Source organism: Hyperoodon ampullatus, assembly GCF_949752795.1.
Source record: "Hyperoodon ampullatus genome assembly, chromosome: 3".
In the NCBI taxonomy this organism is placed as follows: domain Eukaryota; kingdom Metazoa; phylum Chordata; class Mammalia; order Artiodactyla; family Ziphiidae; genus Hyperoodon; species Hyperoodon ampullatus.
Genome location: NC_136916.1, coordinates 145,927,449 through 145,949,492, shown reverse-complemented (window position 1 = coordinate 145,949,492; position 22,044 = coordinate 145,927,449). Strand labels below are relative to the sequence as shown.

The window sequence follows — 22,044 nt, the reverse complement described above, 5'->3', positions numbered from 1 at the left end:
AAGCTAACAGTCCGAATGTGAACTGAGGAAGTCAGGGTGGCCAAACAGTGCAATGACCGAAAAGATAACGACCAGGCGCCTACTGATACCAAACCATTGCGCGTCAGCGTCACGCTGACGGCCGCGGCGACGTCAGAACTACCGCCCCCACCAATGCTTGACTTCCGAGTCTGAGCGTCTTCCGTGCCGAACTACAGCCTCCGGCATGCACTGCAGCGTCCGCCCCTCGCCGGAAGGCGGGGCCCGGGGGATAGGCGGCCGCGCCGCCGGGCCCGCGGGTTCCCACAGTCCCTTCCTCCGTGGCGCTCTTCCCAGCCCCGGACTGGCTAATTCCGGGGTTCCGAGACTGCCACTCGCGCCCGAGCGCCACCGCTCCCTCAGGAGTAGCCCGGGCAGCGCAGCCCGCCCGACTTTCCGTCAGGCCTTGGCGCCCGGCGCGCCGCCAGTGACGTCATGCAGGGGGTGGGCGTTCCAGCTCGGGAGGACCCCGCCGCGGCCCCAGAAGCGCCTCGTCCTGAGCGGCGGTGGCGGCGGTCGCCGGGATGCCTGCGCGGCTGGGCGGCTGACAGCGGAGTAGGAACGGGCCCCGTGCCCGGAATCTCGGCTGTCGCTGTGCTCGAGAACGGCCTGCGCCATGGCCAACTCAGCCGCCTCCTCAGAGCATTTCGAGAAACTGCATGAGATCTTCCGCGGCCTCCATGAAGACCTACGAGGGGTGCCGGAGCGGCTCCTGGGGACGGCTGGGACAGGTGAGGCGGGGGCAGGCTGATGGGGGGGCACCCAGCTCTGCCAGCTCTGGGAAGAAGAGCTCCCACCCCCTTCCCAGACCCTCCCTCCCTTCTCTCCGCTTCTCATCCTCAGACACGCCCCCTAGGGCTGGCTGGGTCCCGGCGCCCAGGATCTCCCTGCCGCCACTTAGCGTGCTCAGGGATGCACCTCGGAGTGTCATCTCCCTCTTGATCCTCCTGTAGCCTTCAGATTTTTCTCGTTTCATTTTCGCTGTGGCAAGAAGAGCATAGGAGACCTAAGTCTGCGATCCGGTATTTGAGTAGAATTGGGTTTTCTTTTGTAGCTCTCTGGGGTTTTTTTTTAACATCTTTATTGGAGTATAATTGCTTTACATTGTTGTGTTAGTTTCTGCTGTGTATTTTGTTTTATACATTTAACAGTGTTATTCTCAAAAGGGGTCCGTAGTTTTCACCAGACTGGCAAAGGATTTGTAGCACAAAAAGGGTTAAGAACCCAAGGGAATCATAACTTTTGGGGTTGGTAAATAACCAGTCTTGAGGGGGATTGGTCTTTAAAATCAGGATTGTGGTCTTCAGGTGTGGTCCTCTTATGAACTCTCTGCTTAGACTGTCTCTTGCCTCTTGATTTCAAAATTCAGAGTGCTGCAAGCTTTGCTTGGAGGAGCTAAGAGTTTTCCAGTTGAATCTGTATAGGAAGGTCTGCTATAGTTCTTTGCCTTAAGACAAATAGATCTTGATGGCAAGGCAGATGAGACTTTTATTGCTTTTACTTAAGTGTCAAAGCTTGAGTGTTTGCTCTGTGAGTTACCCATGGTCATATGAATTGAATGACTCTGGTGAGAATGAAATTCATACCTTTGTTTATCATTTACTGGGAGAGGCTGCTGTGTGCCAGGCACTGTCCTAGATGCTGGTAATATTGCACATTACAGTGAAAAGACTTACAAATCTCTGTTCTAATGGGTCGATGATAATATATAAATATTAAGAGGTGGTGTTAGGGGCAATACAGGAAAATAAAGCAGGGCCAAGGAATGGGGGCGGGGGAGCTCTAATTTTAAATTGGGTGGCTGTGAAAGGCCTCTTTGAGGAGGTGGCATTTGAGCAGAGACTTGAAGTAAGGGAGTAAGCCACGCAAAAATCTGGGAGAAGTGAGTGTCAGGAGGACAGAATAGTACTGCAAATGTCCTTAAGCAGAAATGAGCTTGGTATGTTCTAGGAAGAACAAGAAAGCCAGTGTGTTTGGGGTGGAATGAGCAGGGGAGATAGTTAGTGGTAGTAGATGAGGCTTTAAAGAGGTAGGCAGGGCCAGATTGCATGGGGCCTTGTAGACCAGGGTGAAAGATTTGCATCTTTTTCTAAATGTAGTGGCTCGCAGTTAAAGGACATAGAACAGGAGAGTGATGGGATCTGATTTACATGGTTGAAAAATAGGCCATTTTTTCAGCCTCGTGTTGAGTTAAATTTTGCAATGTCTGTTTCTGTAAGGCTAAATAATGCAAAAGGACATTCTGTTTTGAAAAATAGAAAACTGAGTTAGTTATATTCACTTTTGTCATCTACCTAAACTTCTAATTCCTGCAAAGAGGACACTCAAAAAGGTGTGAATTTCTACCCAAGTGCAAAATACTCTAACATGAGTTGCTGGTAACGCTTAGTTGTTCAATGAGTAAGTAAATAGAATATATACACATATCCGCAGGTTATAAGAATTTCAGCAACTTTTAGTCTTCTTATTCACTACTTTATTCATACTTCTCAATAAATATTTGTCGAATAAGTTGAATTTAATTAAGCAAACACACCAGGCCTCACCTCTGATTCCTCTTTTTTCTAGTCCTGAGACTACTTCGTAGGCTTTCCACCTATGAAGCTTTATTTTCCACCATGAATTATGAAGCACTGAATAATGTACATAACACATCACTTGCATTTAGCTTATGCTCTGTAGTTGAATTCAGTTTTTTCAATAAACATTTATTGAGAATTACGTATCAGTTAGTGTCCTGAGCCCTGAGAAGTTCCAAGAGTTCTTGCCTTAAATGGGAGCAAATTTACAACAAAGTGTGTGATGAGTCCTAAGATGGTTTTGAGACCATGACAAAAAAACTTAACATGGGCTTGGGGGAGCAAGAGGGAAGCTTCACAGAAAGGAGAACTTCTAACTGAGTGTCACGGGTTGAACAGGAGTCTGCCTGAGAGGGGAAATGGGAAGAGGCAACAAAGGAAGAAAAAAATCAAATATTCACAGCTATTACTGGAGCTTAAGATATGTGTGGGACCTAGAGGGGTGGGATAGGGAGGGTGGGAGGGAGATGCAAGAGGGAGGGGATATGGGGATATATGTATACATATAGCTGATTCACTTTGTTATACAGCAGAAACTAACACAACATTGTAAAGCAATTATACTCCAATAAAGATGTAAAAAAAAAAAGATTCTTAGTAAAGAATGGCTGCCACTTTCATTAAAAAAAAAAAAGGTATGTGTGGGAGAATAGTAATAGATGAGGAAAGTAAGACACAGCCAGACAGTTAAGGGACCTAAGTGTCACATTAAGACATCTAGACTTGACATGGAGAATCAGTAAAGGATTTCAAATAGCTGACTGATATGGTTAGATTTAATTTTAGAAGGAGAATGCTGGTGACTGAGTAGAGGATGAAAGAGAGGCACAAGAATCTGTATACCAGGGACCATGTTAGGAGCCTTTGTGGCAGTCATCTAGGTAACATGGGAATCTAGAGAGTCCCACATCCAAGAGGTGATTCTGGACAGAAATTAACCATACTGATTGGACATGAGGAGTGAGGGAGACAGATTCAAGAATGTCTGCATTTTCTCACTTGGTCAGTTGAGTGAATGATAACTTTAAGAAATGTAAGAGTAGAAGCTTGTTTGGGTTGTGGATGAGAACATCAAGAGTGATTATATAGAATAGAGAACGTATGTCCATTCTAGCCTGACAGATATTTCTTCTCCTACCATTAAAAATAACATTGATGAAGAAGATACATGAGTTGAAAGGCAGTGTATTGTAATATTTAACAGCAAGGATTCTAGAGCCAGACTGCCTGAGTTCATATCCTAGATCCACCTCTTAATAGCTTGGTGACCTTGAACAACTTACTTTAACATAATTAGTTTCCCTTGCAAAATGGTAATCAGTCATTATATTTACTTCATAGGGATTTTTTGAGGATGAAGCGAGCTAATATATGTAAAGCCCTTAAAATGCTGCCTAACAGTAGTAACAGCGATTAGCCATATGGGAAATTGGATATTTTATTTAAATAAAACATAAGAGGGCTTCCCTGGTGGTGCAGTGGTTGAGAATCTGCCTGCCAGTGCAGGGGACATGGGTTCGAGCCCTGGTCTGGGAAGATCCCATATGCCGCGGAGCGACTGGGCCCGTGAGCCACAACTACTGAGCCTGCGCGTCTGGAGCCTGTGCTTCGCAACAAGAGAGGCCCGTGCACTGCGATGAAGAGTGGCCCCCGCTCGCTGCAACTAGGGAAAGCCCTTGCACAGAAACGAAGATCCAACAGAGACAAAAATAAATAAATAAATTTAATAAATAAATAAATAAATAAACAAAACATAAGAATACCAGCTCTGTATACAACTACCCTTACCTTGCACTACTTTCCCTTTTTTTTACAGAGCACGTATCTTCTAACATACTAGACACTACATATTTTTTTAAATTAATTTATTTATTTTTGGCTGCGTTGGGTCTTCGTTGCTGCGCGCGGGCTTTTCTCTAGTTGCGGTGTGTGGGGTCTACTCTGTTGCGGTACGCGGGCTTCTCTTGTTGCAGAGCATGGGCTCTAGGCCCGTGGGCTTCAGTAGTTGTGGCACACAGGCTCAGTAGTTGTGGCGCACGGGCTTAGTTGCTCCGCAGCATGTGGGATCTTCCCGGACCAGGGCTGGAACCCGTGCCCCCTGCATTGGCAGGCGGATTCTGAACCACTGCGCCACCAGGGAAGCCCAGACACTTTACATATTTATGATGTTTATAGTATATTATTTGTCTTCCTTTCACTAGGACAGTGGTTTTCAAAGTATGATCCCTGAACCAACAGCATCAGCATCATCTGGAAACTTGTTAGAAATGCACATTCTTGGTTCCCACCCGAGACTTATTGAATCATTAGCTGTTTTAACAGCCTGTTTTAACAGCCCTCTGGGGGATTTCTGATGCCTGTCAAGTTTGAAGGCCACTGAACTAGGACATAAGCTCATCAACACATGTTATTTCTTTCTTTCTTCTTTTTTTTTTTTAATACATGAAGCCTCTTGATTTTTATTTGTGAGCTACCAACTCAGATATTTTTCAAATGCTTTACGGACCAAACAGAGCAAATCTGCAGGTGAAATCTGACCTGCCAATTTAATCTTCTGTAGATGTGTTCAACAGGTACTCATTGAATGAATGCTTATGTACAAAACTAATGATTTGAAAATCAAGTCATGGTTTTCTATTAATTACATTCCAATTGTAGAGACTACTTTCTCCAGAAGAAAATGTTGGCCTCAGTCCATAAAACACTGCTTAAAATTTTAACATTTAGATGAGAATCATTCTTCTTTTGTTAATGGGAAGCATAAGCAAATCTAATTCTAAAAATGACCCCTGAAGAAGTTAGTTAAATGGATAATCAGTTCACTCTTATAGATGCCTTCTCATATGATATTAAAAGGATCACACAGCCAACATGTATTGGCATTCTTGTTTATTTCTTTTTTTTTTTTTTTTTTTTTTTTTTGCGGTATGTGGGCCTCGCGCTGTTGTGGCCTCTCCCGTTGCGGAGCACAGGCTCTGGACGCGCAGGCTCAACGGCCATGGCTCACGGGCCCAGCCGCTCCGCGGCATGTGGGATCTTCCCGGACCAGGGCACGAACCCGTGTCCCCTGCATCGGCAGGCGGGCTCTCAACCACTGCGCCACCAGGGAAGCCCCTCTTGTTTATTTCTTGTTACTTAAGTAACAGGAAGAAGTTTTAAATGTTTAAACTGCTTAATTTGATCCTTTTCATGAAGGCATTTAAAACTGCTATCAGCCATACTGATACCTCTTTCTTTGAATTTCTGTAGCACATGTTATTTCTTGTCTTTTTGATAATAGCCATCCTAACAGGTGTGAGGTGATATCTCATTGTGTCTTTGATTTGCATCTCCCTGATGATTAGTCGAGTATCTTTTCATGTACCCGTTGTCCATTGTATGTCTTCTTTGGAAAAATGTTTATTCAGATCCTCTGCTCATTTTATAATTGGATTGTTTGGGTTTTTTCTATTCAGTTGTATGAGTTCTTTATATATTGTGGATACTAGCCCCTTATCGGATATATAATTTACAAATATATTCTCCCAGTAAATAAATTTTTTTCATTTTGTTGATAGTTTCCTTTTGCTATCCAGAAGCTTTTTTTTTTTCAAGCAATGTATTTTCTGGTATGTGTTTTTTGCCTTTTTTTTTTTAAATGTAGTTGATTTACAATGTGTTAATTTCTTCTGTACAGCAAAGTGACTCGGCTATACATATATATATTCTTTTTCCTATTCTTTTCCATTATGGTTTGTCACAGGATATTGAATATAGTTCCCTGTGCTATACAGTAGGACCTTGTTGTTTATAATCCTATATATAACAGTTTGCCTCTGCTAATCCCAAACTTCCATTTGTTCTCTCCCCTACCCCCTCTCCCTTGGCAACCACAAGTCTGTTCTCTATATCTGTGAGTCTGTTTTTGTTTGGTTTTGTTTTTGGTTTTTGTTTTGTTTTGGGGTTTTTTTGGCTGCACCACGCGGCATATGGGATCTTAATCCTTGCTCCTGCAGTGGAAGCACAGAATCTTAACCATTGGACCCCCAGGGAAGTCCCTGTTTTGTTTTGTTTGTTTTTTAGTTAATTTATTTTTGGCTGCATTGGGTCTTCATTGCTGTGCACGGGCTTTCTCTAGTTGCAGCGAGCTAGGGCTACTCTTCGTTGCGGTGCGCGGGCTTCTCATTGCAGCGGCTTCTCTTGTTGTGGAGCATGGGCTCTAGGCGCACGGGCTTCAGTAGCTGTGGCTCGCAGGCTCTAGAGCACAGGCTCAGTAGTTGTGGCGCACGAGCTTAGTTGCTCTGTGGCATGTGGGATCTTCCTGGACCAGGGCTCGAACCAGTGTCCCCTACATTAGCAGGAGGATTCTTAACCACTGCGCCCCCAGGGAAATCCCCCTGTTTTTGTTTTGTAGATATGTTGATTTGTATCGTATTTTAGATTCCACATATAAGTGATATCACATGGTATTTCTCTTTCTCTTTCTGACTGACTTCATTTAGTATGATAATCTCTAGGTCCATCCATGTTGCTGCAAATGGCATTTCATTCTTTTTTTTATATATAAATTTATTTATTTTTGGCTGCGTTGGGTCTTCGTTGCTGCGTGCAGGCTTTCTCTAGTTGCTGTGAGTGGGGGCCACTCTTCGTTGCGGTGCGTGGGCTTCTCATTGCAGTGGCTTCTCTTGTTGCGGAGCATGGGCTCTAGGCACCCGGGCTTCAGCAGTTGTGGCTCACAGGCTTAGTTGCTCTGCAGCATATGGGAATCTTCCCGGACCAGGGCTTGAACCCGTGTCCCCTGCACTGGCAGGCGGATTCTTAACCACTGCGCCACAAGGGAAGTCCCGCATTTCATTCTTTTTAATGGCTGATAATATTCCATATTTTTTATATATATATATATATATATATATATTTATACACACACACACACACACACACCACATCTTCTTTATCCATTCATGTGTTCATGGACATTTAGGTTGTTTCCATGTCTTGGCTGTTGTGAGTAGTGCTGCTATGAACATAGGGGTGCATGTATCTTTTTGAATTATAGTTTTGTGTGGGTACATGCCCAGGAGTAGGATTGCTGGATCATGTGGCAACTCTTTTCCATACAGTTTTCCATAGTGGCTGCACCAATTTACATTCCCACCAACAGTGTAAGAGGGTTCCCTTTTCTCCAAACCCTCTCTAGCATTTGTTATTTGTAGACTGTTTAATGATGGCCATTCTGACTGGTGTGAGGTGTTACCTTATTGTAGCTTTGATTTGCGTTTCTCTAATTATTAGTGATGTTGAGCATCTTTTTATGTGCCTACTGGCCGTCCGTGTATGTCTTCTTTGGAGAAATGTTTATTTAGGTCTTCTGCCCATTTTTTATTGGGTTGTTTGTTTTTTTGTCGTTGAATTGTATGAGCTGTTTGCATATTTTGGAAATTAAGCCTTTGTTGGTTGCATCCTTTGCAAGTATTTTCTCCCATTCCGTAGGTTGTCTTTTCGTTTTGTTTATGGTTCCCTTTGTTGTGCAAAAGCTTGTAAGTTTGATTAGGTTCCATTTGTTTATTTTTGTTTTTATTTCTATTGCCTTGGGAGACTGACCTAAGAAAACATTGGTATAATTTATGCCAGAGCATGTTTTGCCTAGGATCTCTCAGAAGCTTTTAGTTTGATGTAGCCCTGCTCGTTTATTTTTGCTTTTGTTGCTTTTACTTTTGGTGCCAAATCCAAAATATCATTGTCAACATTCAAGTCTTTAATCCTTTTTGAGTTAATTTTTGTATATAGTGTAAAGATAGTGGCCCAGTTTCATTCTTTTGCATGTGACTGTCAAATGTTTCCCAACACCATTTATTGAAGAGACTGTCCCTTTCTGTGAGGGAACAGGAAACAAATATTTCTCTCTCTCCTGGCACAGAGCTTCTAAAACCCTTGTAATTTCTGGGAGCATCTTTTATTCAGTGAGGCTGCTCTGGGTGGGCTCCTGGGTGGCTTCTGGATGGGAGCTGGTCACCAGAAAGACCAACCCATGATTAGAAGCTTGGATTTTCAGTCCTGCTCCACACTTCTCTGGAGACGGGAAAGGGGCTTCAGATGGAATTAATAATTAACCATGTCTATGTGAGGAAGCCTCCATAAAATTTCAGTAGTGTAGGGCTCAGAGAGCTTCCAGGTGGTTGAACGTATCCACACTGGGAGGGTGGTGCACCTCAACCCTGCGGGGACAGAAGGTCCTGCGGGACAGAACAGGAAGGGAAAGAGACCCTCCAAGACCTTGCCCTGTGTCTCTCTTCATCTGGCTTTTCATCTGTATCCTTTATCATATCCTTTAATAAACTGGTAAACCTAAGTAAGTGTTTCTCTGAGTTTTGTGAGCCTCTCTACCATATTAATTGAATCCTAGGAGGGGGTCATGGGAACCTCCAGTTTGTAACCAAATTGGACAGAAGTTGTGGGTAACCTGAGGACCTACTACTTGCAATTGGCATCTGAGGTGGTGGTGGGGCCAGTCTTGTGGGACTGAGCCCTGAACCTCTGGAATATGATACTGTCCCTGGGTAGATAGCGTCAGAATTGAGTCGAATTGCAGGACACCCAGCTGATACCTCAGAGAATTGCTGCGGGGAAAAAATTGCTGTGAGGAAAAAAACGCGTACATTCGGTGACCAAAAGTGAAGTGTTCTGTGTGAGTAGTAAAGGAGACACACGGGAAACAAACAACAGGAGGAAGGACTAAGTTTTTTCCTATACAGGAGAGAAAGATAGGAGGGAGAAAGACTGGGTTTTTCCTAATACATTTACCCATTGTATATTCTGGGCTCCTTTGTTGTTAAGTGAATTGACCATATATGTGTGGACTTACTTCTGGGCTCTCTTTTCCATTCCATTGAGCTTTGAATCTGTTTTTATGCCAGTACCATACTGTTTTTTTTGTTGTTGTTGTTGCGGTACACGGGCCTCTCACTGTTGTGGCCTCTCCCGTTGCGGAGCACAGGCCCCGGACGCGCAGGCTCAGCAGCCATGGCTCACGGGCCCAGCCGCTCCGCGGCATGTGGGATCCTCCCGGACCGGTGCACGAACCCGCATCCCCTGCATCGGCAGGCGGACTCTCAACCACTGCGCCACCAGGGAAGCCCTACCATACTGTTTTCATTACTATAGCTTTGTAATATACAGTTGACCCTGGGTGCCAACCCTCTGCGCAGCTGAAAATCTGAGTGTAACTTGTTCGCCCTCCTATCCAGGTTTCCTCATTATCTGCAGATTCAGCCAACCACAGGTTATGTGGTACTGTAGTATTTACTATTGAAAAAAATCTGTGTATAAGTGGACCTGCCCAATTCAAACCCTTGTTGTTCAAGGGTCAGCTGTAGTTTGAAATCAGAAAGCATGATGCCTCCAGCTTTGTTCTTCTTTTTCAAGATTGCTTTGGCTAATTGGGGTCTTTTGTGGTTACCTACAAATTTTTGGATTGTTTTTTCTATTTCTATAGAAAATGCCATTCATTTTGCTATTATTTTGTTGAGGATTTTTGCATCTGTGTTCACCAGGGATATTGGCCTATAATTTTCTTGTGGTGTTCTTCACTGGTTTTGGTATCAGCATAGTGCTGGCCTCTTAAAAAACTTTGGAAGTGTTCCCTCTTCTATCATAAGCTCTATATTTTGTCTGTTTTGTTAATTATGTATCCTAAGCACCTAGAACAGTGCCTAGTACATACTAGGTGCTCTATAAATATTTGTTGAATGATTGTATAAATACTGTGAATTGTTGGGAAGAAAATAGTAATAATATATGATAGGGTATTAAAACTCAGTGTGATTTGATTTCTATTCTGCCATGTTTTCCACAGTTTCACCACTTTTAAAATCAATATATATATATACCTATTTAAGAAAAGGATAGGATAACAGACACAATGTGTCCTACTTTAGGAAGTTTGTATGACAGTGACAATCCATTAGCATATGTGATAATTATTAATCCATTTAATATTACATTAAGCACCTACAACCATAATTTCTAGTCTTAGCTTTGCAGCATATGAAGATGTCTCTCCAAATACCTCAGACTGCTATAAATTCTTATCCAATTAATAGAGTAAGTACCTATAGTCATGATTTTTAGTTTTAGTTTTGTAGCACCTGAAGGCACATGTCTTAATGAACATTATAAAATTATTGAAAGTTTTTCATTTTAATTCAGTTAAGTCTTAGTATCTATACATGAGACTCCATTATTTTAGAAACCAGAAAAAATAATAACTATGAAGGACCATATGTAGCAGGTTGGTAAACACAATTACTCACTAACTGCAGAATTTTAATTTTTCCAACACTCTTCATATTCTTTGGTGAATTTTGTTTTTGCTTAGTTTTTCCTACCTAGGGATTTACTTTAAAAAACAGTGGTAGTTACTATTTATTGAACCCTTAATATGCCTGGCATCTGTTATGTGTTTGTTACGTGTATTGTCTCTTTTAACTCCTTCAGACAACTGTACGAGGTCAGTACCGTTATATTTCTTATTTATAGTTGAGGAAACAGGCTTAGAGAGGATCAGGTAACCATGTGGTCTACAAAGAGGATGTAGGTCCTAGAAATGCCACAATGGGGCGCCAAAAACATTAATCACAGATTTTAAAGATCCTGGTGAAACTGAAGTTATTTCCACAGTTCTGATGGACCAAGGTTAGTCATTCTTGGGCTGGCAATTCAAATAGCCTGTAAGAAAGAGAGGCTGCCACCTTGGTCGAACATGAGGTAGGCTTCCTGTAGCACTTTCAGAGCTGGGTGTTTCCATTTTATTCCATGTCCGGGGCATCGTGCGGCCATCCACCCAGTTTACCAAACATTCAGCTTCCAAGTGAGTCAGTCACAGGTGAAGGGTTTGGGAAGGCATGTGAGGTAGGGGATAGTGTTATTTGGAGTAGCTCACTCTTGTTTCTGGTGTCCGTTCTACCCAGTATCAGTCCTGTTGTTTTGTAGTTGATTGTAGTGTTAATTCTAACTCCGTAAAAAATTAAGAGGTTAAGAGGTTTGAACATATTATACCTGTATACCTGGGAGCACGAAAATGCCCCTCAACGCTATAGTGTACAGAAGCACTGGGTTGGGAGTCAGGAGACTTGCACTCTGGAACTAGTGTTGCTACACATCTACTCCTCCTGTGGCCTTGGGGAAGACAGTTTCTGCAGGCTCTAATTTCCTCAACTGCTCAATGAGAAGGTTAGACTAGACGATCTCTGAGGTCCATCTCAGCTCTAATGTGCATTGATTTCATGATTCTGAGTCTAAAGCATAAAGGAACAGCTATTGATACCTCTCAGTTGGGAGGGGTTTAATCTCTTGAACCTTTAAAAGTCTATAAGTTGTAGAGCGCTCCTAGTAGATGCACGCCTTACGAAGTCAGGTAGAGAGCAGAGTATTCCAAAAAGACTGGGAGTAACAGAATCATGCAGGGAAGTTAGTGAAAGGATCTGTGTGCTGCCTCCTTCCCCCCGCCCCCACTCTTATTTATGTAGCTACTTTCTTTGAGTCATTCTAGAATTTGCCTCTTAGGAATGCAGATTTTCATGTCTTTTAACAAAGAAAGAATAAAGGAGGAGAATTTATGACATAGAGATGTAGAAAAATCTAGGATGGGAATGCACTTAGAGAATACTGTCATCTTGGATCAGAAGTGAGTGTGCTTGAGTTTGGAGATGTGCCTATTCAGAGGAGTGACGACACTCAACACTTTAGTGAATGCTTGTTACAAAATAATATGATAGCTCTCCATGGAAGTAGCCATTCTTGATTGCAGATATTATTTCACTGCTGATAGCTGAAAACACAGACTACTCAAGGATAATAACAGCTGCTTTGGCACTTATTTCAGTTACATCATGGTTAGTCAAGATGTAGGCCATTTGCCAGGGCTGAACTTTCTCCTATTTTTTTTTTTTAAACAAAAAACCGTGGTTTTTGTGAGTGGTGTGTAGTGAGAAATAGTTTAGCTGGAGTACCTATTTAGGGAATGTCACATGACAATGAAGGCAGCTTAGTAAAGGGTGCATTGTCGTTTGCTCTTGTAGGCAATAGCAGTGTCTAAGGAGTACCCTCCCAGGTTTAGAGTTCTAGAAGCTGTGGGATGTATAAAAGAAAAAGTAAATTTCTCTACTCAGAAGGAGCTTGATCTCAAGTTGAGAATATAGAATATACACAAGCAAAATGATTTATGATCAGTTGAAAAGCAGTGGACAGCTGACATGCTAGATGCTGTTGTGATTAACAAAATGTAAATCCATATAAAGCATTAGTTGTGTTACATCTTATATGGTATTTGGCTTTAAAGTCAAGGTGTGAGATGAAAATCAGGGTAAACAGAATTATCCAAGAAAATCTTAGGACAGCATGTTGAGTACCCACGTGCCATCCCTTTGTAAGCACAACTCAGCTGTTTTCTTGGCATTGGAAAAGATTGCTCTTTCTTCAGTTGATGGAAGTGCTGGCTTGTATTTAGAAATCACATTGAGCTTTTTTTTTTTTTTTTTTGCGGTACGCGGGCCTCTCACTGTTGTGGCCTCTCCCGTTGCGGAGCACAGGCTCCGGACGTGCAGGCTCAGTGGCCATGGCTCACGGGCCCAGCCGCTTCGCGGCATGTGGGATCTTCCCGGACGGGGGCACGAACCCGTGTCCCCTGCATTGGCAGGCGGACTCTCAACCACTGAGCCACCAGGGAAGCCCAGAGTAGGTGGGTTTTGAATTTGTTTTGCAGAACAGCAGTGGATAAGGGTTAATATAGAGATGTGATTTACAGTGGGAGTGAAAATGGGGACAAAGATTTCAGAGAACTAGTATTGTTAAACATTCTTATTGATGAAAGTGTGTCTGGTTCCTCTGTTAGGATGGGTGAAAAAAGACTGACAATGATTGATTTAGACCTGTTGTCTTTCCTAGTAGGGATGCTCTTGGTCTTTGGGGCCAGATCATTGTTATGCAGGACTGTCCGTAGCATAGATATTCTTGTTCCCTGGACACTTAATGCCATTGGTAATACCGTCCCTCTCCCTTCCCCTCAGTTACTGTGATAACTAGTTCCCCTATGTTTCTAAATGTCTTTTAGGGGTGATTAAGTACTGTAGTAGTACCCTCAGGAGAGGAATGTGGAGTTTATTCTAAGCAGAGGGTATAGCCTCTAGGAATGTTTGGAAGCAGGACTGAGCACTGAAAACTTGTCTGTCTTTTCCAGAAGAGAAGAAGAAGTTGATCAGAGATTTTGATGAAAAGCAACAGGAAGCAAATGAAACGGTAAGAACAAGGAACAAGTCCTTATATCTTCTTCCTGTTTGTTGGTCTTTTCCAGAAGTAATGCTTGTGACCTGATCACAGATTAACTGTTCCTGTCCATTGATCTTGCTTTTGATTGTTTCTTACCAAATGAGGCCAGTTGATGGGGCTGGGTGTTGAGGGGCAAACACAAATGGGTAAAGCTTGGAGACGCTCCTGAAATGAGTCTTTGATAATACATTGCTGCTGTAATAAGGACATTCTCATACTTCTACCTGGTTGGTCTTTTAAAATCTCATTTTAAAAGTTGGCGATTAAGATCAGTTATTCTCCTTTGTTAAACTTAACTGTCACACAAAATGGAGCTCAGAAGTGGTTCTAGCCATGTTCCCTTCTGGTTTTTGGGGGGCTTTTTTTTTTTTTTTTTTTTGGAGAGTGTTGAATTTTGCATATATGCCAGTATAGTTTTTATTTTGTTTTTTATTTATTTAATTAAATTTATTTATTTATTTTTGGGGCTGCACCGGGTCTTAGTTTCAGCACGTGGGATCTTTCATTGCGGTGGGCAGGCTTCTCTCTTGTGGTGTGCGGGTTTTTTCTCTCTCTAGTAGTGGGCTCTGTAGTTGTGGCGCATGGGCTCTGTAGTTTGCGGCACGTGGGCTCTCTAGTTGAGGCGTGCGAGCTCAGTAGTTGTAGCTCGTGGGCTTAGTTGCCCCACAGCATGTGGGATCTTAGTTCCCTGACCAGGGATCGAACCTGCATCCCCTGCATTGGAAGACAGATTCTTTACCACAGTGGACCACCAGGGAAGTCCCTATTCCCTTCTGTTTTAAAAGACAGAAGGATTTGGTACCTTGGGCAAGGCATGCATGGACAGGATGAGTTCCCAGTCAGGACCCAGAGCTTGTCAGATGTTGGTCCAGGTTGCTGAGCAGTTTAAGAACTGCTTCTCTCTTAATCTGTGCCTTTTCTTTAACAACAACAAAAAACAAACAAACAAACAAAAAAAGCAAGTTTTGCTCTCATCGTTTAGAAGTAAGGGTCCTCTGTTCTCCGTATCATTGTGCTCTGGCTTCAGCAAAACCTTTTAGGAGGCTGGAGCTGAAATCCAGGTCCCTGGTAGTACTCCGAAGAAATAGTTGCCCCTAGTATTTGCTACCCCAGAGTAGACTGAAAAATTCTTTTTAAGCCAGAGAATTTCTTTATTGCTTATTGAACAACAACTTCCTTATCTCAATGCAGTTCTGAGAAGTTAAGCTTATCTGCATCCTTTTCTCTATTCTGCATCTATTTTAAGAAGGATCAGCCTACCAGACTGTGGAAACTATCTCCTTCATAATAGGAGTACCAGAAACTTTTCTAATACCTGTGTACAGCTGGGCATATCCATGATACCTGTTACAGAGCCAGTCTTCTTTTTCACTTAACATCTTGGTAGCATTTCAAAAACCTTTTAATTAATACCAATTTATTTGTTTGGTGCTTAGATACTTTCTTTCCCTGAACTTAAAAAAATTAACCAGTCCTACTCTGGCCATCCCAGGCAGATGAAAATAACTTATGGCTTCATGTAAATTGAGTCTAGGTGTTACAGTTTACTTATCCCAGAAAAATGGAAATGATTTGGACCCCTGGTTATTCTGACATGGAGACAAACAGTTGATTTTCAGGAGGAGGAGGAAGGACAGCACCTTGATGCCATACCCCTAGCATTTTTAGTACAGTAGATCTCAGAGTGCTTCGTGATAGCACTTGAACCATAACAGGCTAAGAACCTGGTATACTGAAAAGAGAATTTGAAGATTTTTGAATCCTGACTTCTCTTGTTATGTAATCTTGAGCAGGTTTCATCAAGTCTTATATATGAAGTAGAAGTAGGATTTCCTACCTTATTGATCTGTTGTGAGGATTAAATGAGAGAATGCATGTAAAAAATGTTTAATAAGCTATAAGGTACTTATTAGTTTTCTCACTCATTCATCACATACTTTTTGAAGGCCTGTTCTATGCCTGCTAGGCACTGTGCCAGGCACTAAGAGTAATGAAGTGAACATGTCACATGTGGTTCCTGCCCTCCTGGACCACATGGTTGAGTATTTATTTACGGTGGTCTGTGGTTTGATTAGTCCAAACTAGACATATTACCCGTATGAGAGAGAACAGAAGCAGGCCATCTACTCACTACTTTCTGCCTTCCTAGCTGGCAGAGATGGAAGAGGAACTACGTTATGCCCCCCTATCTTTTCGTAACCCTATGATGTCTAAGCTTCGAACCTACCGGAAGGACCTTGCCAAACTCCATCGGGAAGTGAGAAGCACACCTTTGACAGCCACTACTGGGGGTCGAGGAGACATGAAATATGGCACATACGCTGTAGAGAATGAGCACATGGTAAGCGTCAGCTGTCTTTTCCCTTACTGGTCTGTGGTACAACGATTAACCATATTGTGGAGTACAGTTCATGTTACCAGTGCATACTTGACTTTTTTTCCACCTTATCCTCTTTCTTGCATCCAATTCCCCTTCTCTCCTTGGGTGCCCGCCTCTACTGAATTTAATGCAGATCATTCCAAACAATTTGCTTGTTTAGATTTCTTTGTATCCTTTTTGTATAAAACAGTGCTTGGTGTGTAGTGGTGATATACAAGTGTTACCTATTCATATTACATCTGGACTCTAGTCTGACTCATTGATCCAGTTTCTTTCTCACATATGCCCCCGAAGTTCAGTTAGGCTTTTAATTTATCAGAGTATTGTTACAAAATTAACCCATGCTTTCCCTTACATTTATATCAAGATGGCCCAACAGCCCAGATACAGTAGAGAAAGCAGGCTGCTTCTCAAAAAGCAGGCTAACACCTTACTTTGTTGTGATAGAAAGTGAGCCAGACTGACTCTCTAGCCTCCAGTATTCTCATTTATAAAATTAGACTGACTAAGCCGAAAACCTGTATTCTCAAACTGTCTAGGGAACATAGTTAAAGGAATAAAACTTCACAAAGATTAAATTTTATGTGTTACATTTGGGATTATATTCCACAGCACAAAGTAGAAATGGCCTGACCAGTAATGTGGGAGAGAAGTGAACGGGGGCCCACAAGTGCAGACTGCATGGATGTAGAAAGGCTAATGGCACAATTTGAAACAAATCCTATTTCATGATACATCCTGAATATAGTTTAAGAGATATTCAAATGATACTAGCCTGACATTCCTGATGTCAAAACTAGAGTATTTGAGAATGTTAACTTTTCAAAATTCACTTATGAAAGGAGGGTGAGAAAAGGCTGGCAAGTAGAGCTTGTTAAAGTGAGATGAAAGGTGTATAGTGACTTTGGTCATTTGTGACCCAAAAAGCCCTGAAAACAAAAAGGGCGGAGATAATTCCAAATAATAATTTTGCTTTAAAATTATTAGTTTCAGAAACTATTTAGATATACAAACCACCTCCAGTAGAATTATTGTTCCGAATCTGGGGTTGATTTGTGTGACCTTACTGTCTCTTCCTGCTCTTTCTTAAGCCTAATCAGATGAAAATCCCCATCTTTTATTTTTAAAAACCCTTTTTCCTGCTGCTTTTAAGCCAATGTAACTGGGGTTTATTTCAGCCTCATTCAGTGGTTTCCTCATCCACTTGCTCATATGCCATATATGAACTGAAAAGCCTTCTTGTTGCTTCTGATCTGGGAATGCATCTTTCGCCTTCTTGGTGGTGGGGTCTAGTGCTAATAGTCACCTGCTCAGTAATAGACTTTGTGAACCAGCCCTTTTTGAGTGTGTGTGCATGCGTGCTTTGAATAGCTGAGAACTTAGAGCTGCATCCATTTCTGTCAGTGGTTATTTCTGGCCTGACAAAGGCTACTTCTGTCCTTATGCCTTCTGTGCTTAGGATTATAGGTGGAATAAAACTTTGGTGGAGATTTAGAAATAGGGTGCTTGGGAAATTAGGGCAGCTTTCTTGGCTCCAGATACTACCTTCCCTGAAAGCAAATCACCAGTGCAACAACTTCAGTTTTTGTTTTCTGTGTTTGGCCTAAGGTGAAATTCTTTTGGAGGCTTACCAGGAGTGTAGCCACTTTTTTCCCAGAATGTGGTAGTGTCTCACACTTTTAAATGAGTTCTATATGTGCTGAAAACAAATAGCTTATTCATGGTCCCTCAATCCTCAATACCAATCAGTGGGCATTTTCAGTGAATTAAACTATTTCTAGGGCTGTAGAGTTTAGTTGGTTTGCACTCTCAAAATTACAGGCTGTATGCATTTTGGGGAAGCTACTGCACCCCACATCAGGGCCATTGCCCCTCAGAAGTTGCTAGTCCAGAAAGCACATGAACCAGTTCAGATTCATCAGGAGCACAGGGAAAATGCTCTGATGTGTTTAATCCTTTTCTTGCCTCACTTAAGTGTAAGAAGCAGTGAATTGGGAGGTATTATGATCCTAGGTTGAATCCCAGGTTCTCTTTTAGTTTGATTTGTTAGCATCTTTGGTTGTCTTAAAAGTAATGAAAATTATTGCACACGATATTCCTTCTTATAACTTCATTTATAATGGAAGAAGTATAACATTTCCCTTCCATACTGCTGTCAGAATCGGCTACAGTCTGAAAGGGCATTGCTTCTGCAAGGCACTGACAGCCTGAACCGGGCCACCCAGAGTATTGAGCGTTCTCATCGGATTGCTGCAGAGACTGACCAGATTGGCTCAGAAATCATAGAAGAGCTGGGGGAGCAACGTGAACAGTTGGAACGTACCAAGAGTAGAGTAAGTCTGAGTGGCTGGGGAGAGGGGCAAGAGTGGGGAAAGTAGGTGGGTGGGCCCGTTACACCCCGATGCCTTGCTGGTGCCAGAAGCTACCACAGTTCCAAATTCAGGGTATGACCTTTTAGGTTCTTACTCTTTTCTCTGTCTGTAGTTTGCTTGGCTGAAAGATATCCCTTGGAAGTAATTTTACTTCTAAAATTTAGAAGTCATGGGAGGGACGAGGGGGGTGGACTGCAGAAATCCAGTTTCTGCATTTATTGAAGATTGTCAAATAAGATTGTAGCCACTCCATCCTTTTACTAGGTCCTGTATTATGAATCAGATTTTCATTTCTCATATGTCTAGTAGAACATCTGCTATTCTTAGGAAAGCTAAGATCTCTTTAAGTAGATGATGCTTTCATGTCATTTAGAGCCAAGGCTATTTTCCACATGTCATAAAATAGTACTACTGACAATTTACAGAGGTTCAATTCTGGGCTCTAACTCTTTACTGTTACCTAAGGTAAGGGAGATCACTGTGAGAAGAAAACAAATACTCAGGCCAAATGATGACTATACTGTGGTGTCTAATCCACTACACTCTAAGAGGCTCTGGAAAACAATTCATTCCTTCCTTTCTGTACCATCTGCAAAGGAATTTAAAAATAGTACAACCTGCCAATGGAATGCTGTATTCTTAAGAGCATGAGGCAGATCCAAACTGAAAAACAGATACTGTGGGCAAGACTTAGATATATGAGAAAATCATCTCAAGTCCCCACACTGAGTTATTTTTCCAGCTCAGTAGCTGTAATTCTCCATTCTTAAAATTAAGTCAAAATGATGCCCCCATCCCTCCTTAGTGAAAATTCACAATAAAGTACCGAATTCAAGGTATGCTGTAGAGAAGGCAATTTGTTTACAGATTGTATGTTTTTTTCACTTTTGAACTTACCAGGTGGATTAGTTGAACTTAAAAGCTGAGGAATGAGCTGAGAGATCAACTTAACAAGGCCACTGGGGAACAGGAACAGATGGCAGGTGGCATCTGTTGAACTATCCTCCAGCTATATAGATTAGTAACAGGCAACCAAAAGGGAATAAAAAAAGGCTTTAAAAAAATATTTAATTCCTTTCACAATTCAGTGTGTCTCTTAAAGGGATAAAGAAAAAAGGAGAAAGAACCAGATCCCAAAAATGGTAGTCCACCAGCCTGCAAAAACAAACATTAACTGAAGGGGCTCTTCTGGAGTTTGGCTGATGAAATTCAAATCTTAAGTTGCTCAGTTACTTCAGTTACTGGCAGGTACACTTGAAGACTTTGTTTTGAGTAGTCAGGGTGAAGGATTAGCCGAGTCCCAGAAGTCTCCCCACAGCAACCTTGGGATATAATAATTCCTAGGCCTACTTGATGAGACTAAAGTATATTGGCCCTTCCAGTTTCTTCTACTTATATGCAGAGGCCATCATTTAAATTGATTTGATTTCTGGGAGTTTTTCAACATATACCCCTTAATGCCCACTGTCAGTTTAGGAATGTTCAATTCTACAGTGTGTACTTTCAAAAGAAGGGGAAAATAATTGCTATTTTCTCTTCTCAGCTGGTAAACACAGGCGAAAACTTGAGCAAAAGTCGGAAGATTCTCCGTTCAATGTCCAGAAAGTAAGTTTTAAAAATAGTCACAAGATTAATTTCTCTTAATTCTAATATCTTTCAACCAAGAATGTCAAAGCTTTAAACAGTGACTGGCAAAGGTGCCGATAAAGCAGAAGACATAAAAAATATCGTATAGTTAAATATCCCAGGACAAAGTCCTTTGTTAAAAGTATATATACTGCTCTGATTTAGAGCAGTGGAAAGTTTGTCCACTGGAAGGATTATTTATTTATTTATTTATCTATCTATCTATCTATCTATTTATTTAGCTGCGTTGGGTCTTAGTTGCAGCACACAGGATCTTTGTTGCGGCATGCGGGATCTTTTTTTTGTTACCGTGCACGTGCTCAGTAGTTGCAGTGCGTGGGCTTCTCTCTAGTTGTGGTGCGCAGGCTCAGTAGTTTCAGCGTGCAGGCTTAGTTGCCCCGCAGCATGTGGGATCTTAGTTCCCCGACCAGAGATCGAACCCACATGCCTTGCATTGAAGGCAGATTCTTAACCACTGCACCACCAGGGAAGTCCCTGGAAGGACTTTTAATCCCAGCTTAACTTTCCTTAGAGAAGACAGCACATGGGAATAGAGCTTCATATTCCTGGAAATAAATCTGTTAAAACTTAATTAGAAAACTTTTCACTGCTACTGCTTCATACTTGCTTTTGGCTCTGCTTGCCCTTCACGGGAGTCAACCCCTTATCTGGGAGTTCTGTCTTGTTAGTAGAAGTTGACTTAAAAAAGAAAAAAAAAACATTGAGGTAAGTGCTGACAGCAACAAAACCAGGGGCAGAGGAAGTATTGCCACTGAGGCTGAATTTGGGGTAAGTGGGTGTAGGTATGCATGAAACAAACTACAACCGAGTCATGAAACGAGCAGGAGCGTGAGATTTTCCTAAACAGTGGCAAATTCCTTGTGGAATAGGGGAATACATTCAGTTTAGAGTGATGAGATTTTTTGTGTTAAGAGTATAGGAGCTTCAAAAAATTTACTGCCTTTATAGAGATACCCATAGAGGAAGAAAGTAAAAAGGGCAAGAAGTTCACAAGAGATTGAAAGGCACTACTCAGCTTCTAGTTAGTTACTTATCCTAAAGCAGGAACCCCTCTCCCCACCCGAGCTGGACTTAGCACTGGAGTGTCTGCCGCCAACCCTTCTCCTAATGTGTGCTCACAGCTGTAGCATGTAGTCAGTGCAGCTCTAGATGGTTAGGTAGTGAGTTTGTATTTCTGCTGTTTTGAAATATGAGTCAACCTGATTTCAGAAATGATGTACTTCTTCATATGTATATTTAATATTTTTTGAACTAGCCACTCATAGAAAAACTATTTTTAAAGTGAAGTACTAACTACCATTTGAAGACATTTTAGAAAAAACATTGTTATGCTTTGGTATCTATTGCCCCAATTTTCAGTATTTCTGTGAGGTAGATAGTAGTAATTATTTATAAGTTTCTTTAGCTGGTAATACTAAGTGGCTATGTGATCAAAAATTCAGTCTGCCTCACAGTATCTGGCCTTGGCCCCAGGTCAAACCCCTAAGTATTAAGAATGGAAAGAAATAAGGTTATCCAGACTTCTGACTACATCCCACTTTGCTTCTCCTTGTAGAGTGACAACCAACAAGCTGCTACTTTCCATTGTCATCTTACTGGAGCTAGCCATCCTGGGAGGCCTGGTTTATTACAGATTCTTTCGCAAGCATTGAACCTCCTACAGGGAATGGACTGTGACTCTGTGAATGGTGTTTGTTAGAGACATGGAAAAATCTTACTGTTGCTGTGAGCTAACAGTTCAAGAAGG

The 22,044-nt window shown here is 41.9% G+C and overlaps 1 protein-coding gene across 1 annotated transcript; it reads left to right on the top strand.

The window, feature by feature from the left end:
* The first annotated feature begins 544 nt into the window (after positions 1-544).
* VTI1B (vesicle transport through interaction with t-SNAREs 1B) lies at positions 545-21,991 on the top strand. The gene is made up of 6 exons (XM_079700845.1): positions 545-749; positions 13,810-13,868; positions 16,048-16,239; positions 18,438-18,611; positions 20,194-20,255; positions 21,853-21,991. The coding sequence occupies exons 1-6, from the start codon at positions 635-637 to the stop codon at positions 21,947-21,949; spliced, it is 699 nt and encodes a 232-aa protein (XP_079556971.1). The 5' UTR covers positions 545-634; the 3' UTR covers positions 21,950-21,991.
* Positions 21,992-22,044: the final 53 nt, after the last annotated feature.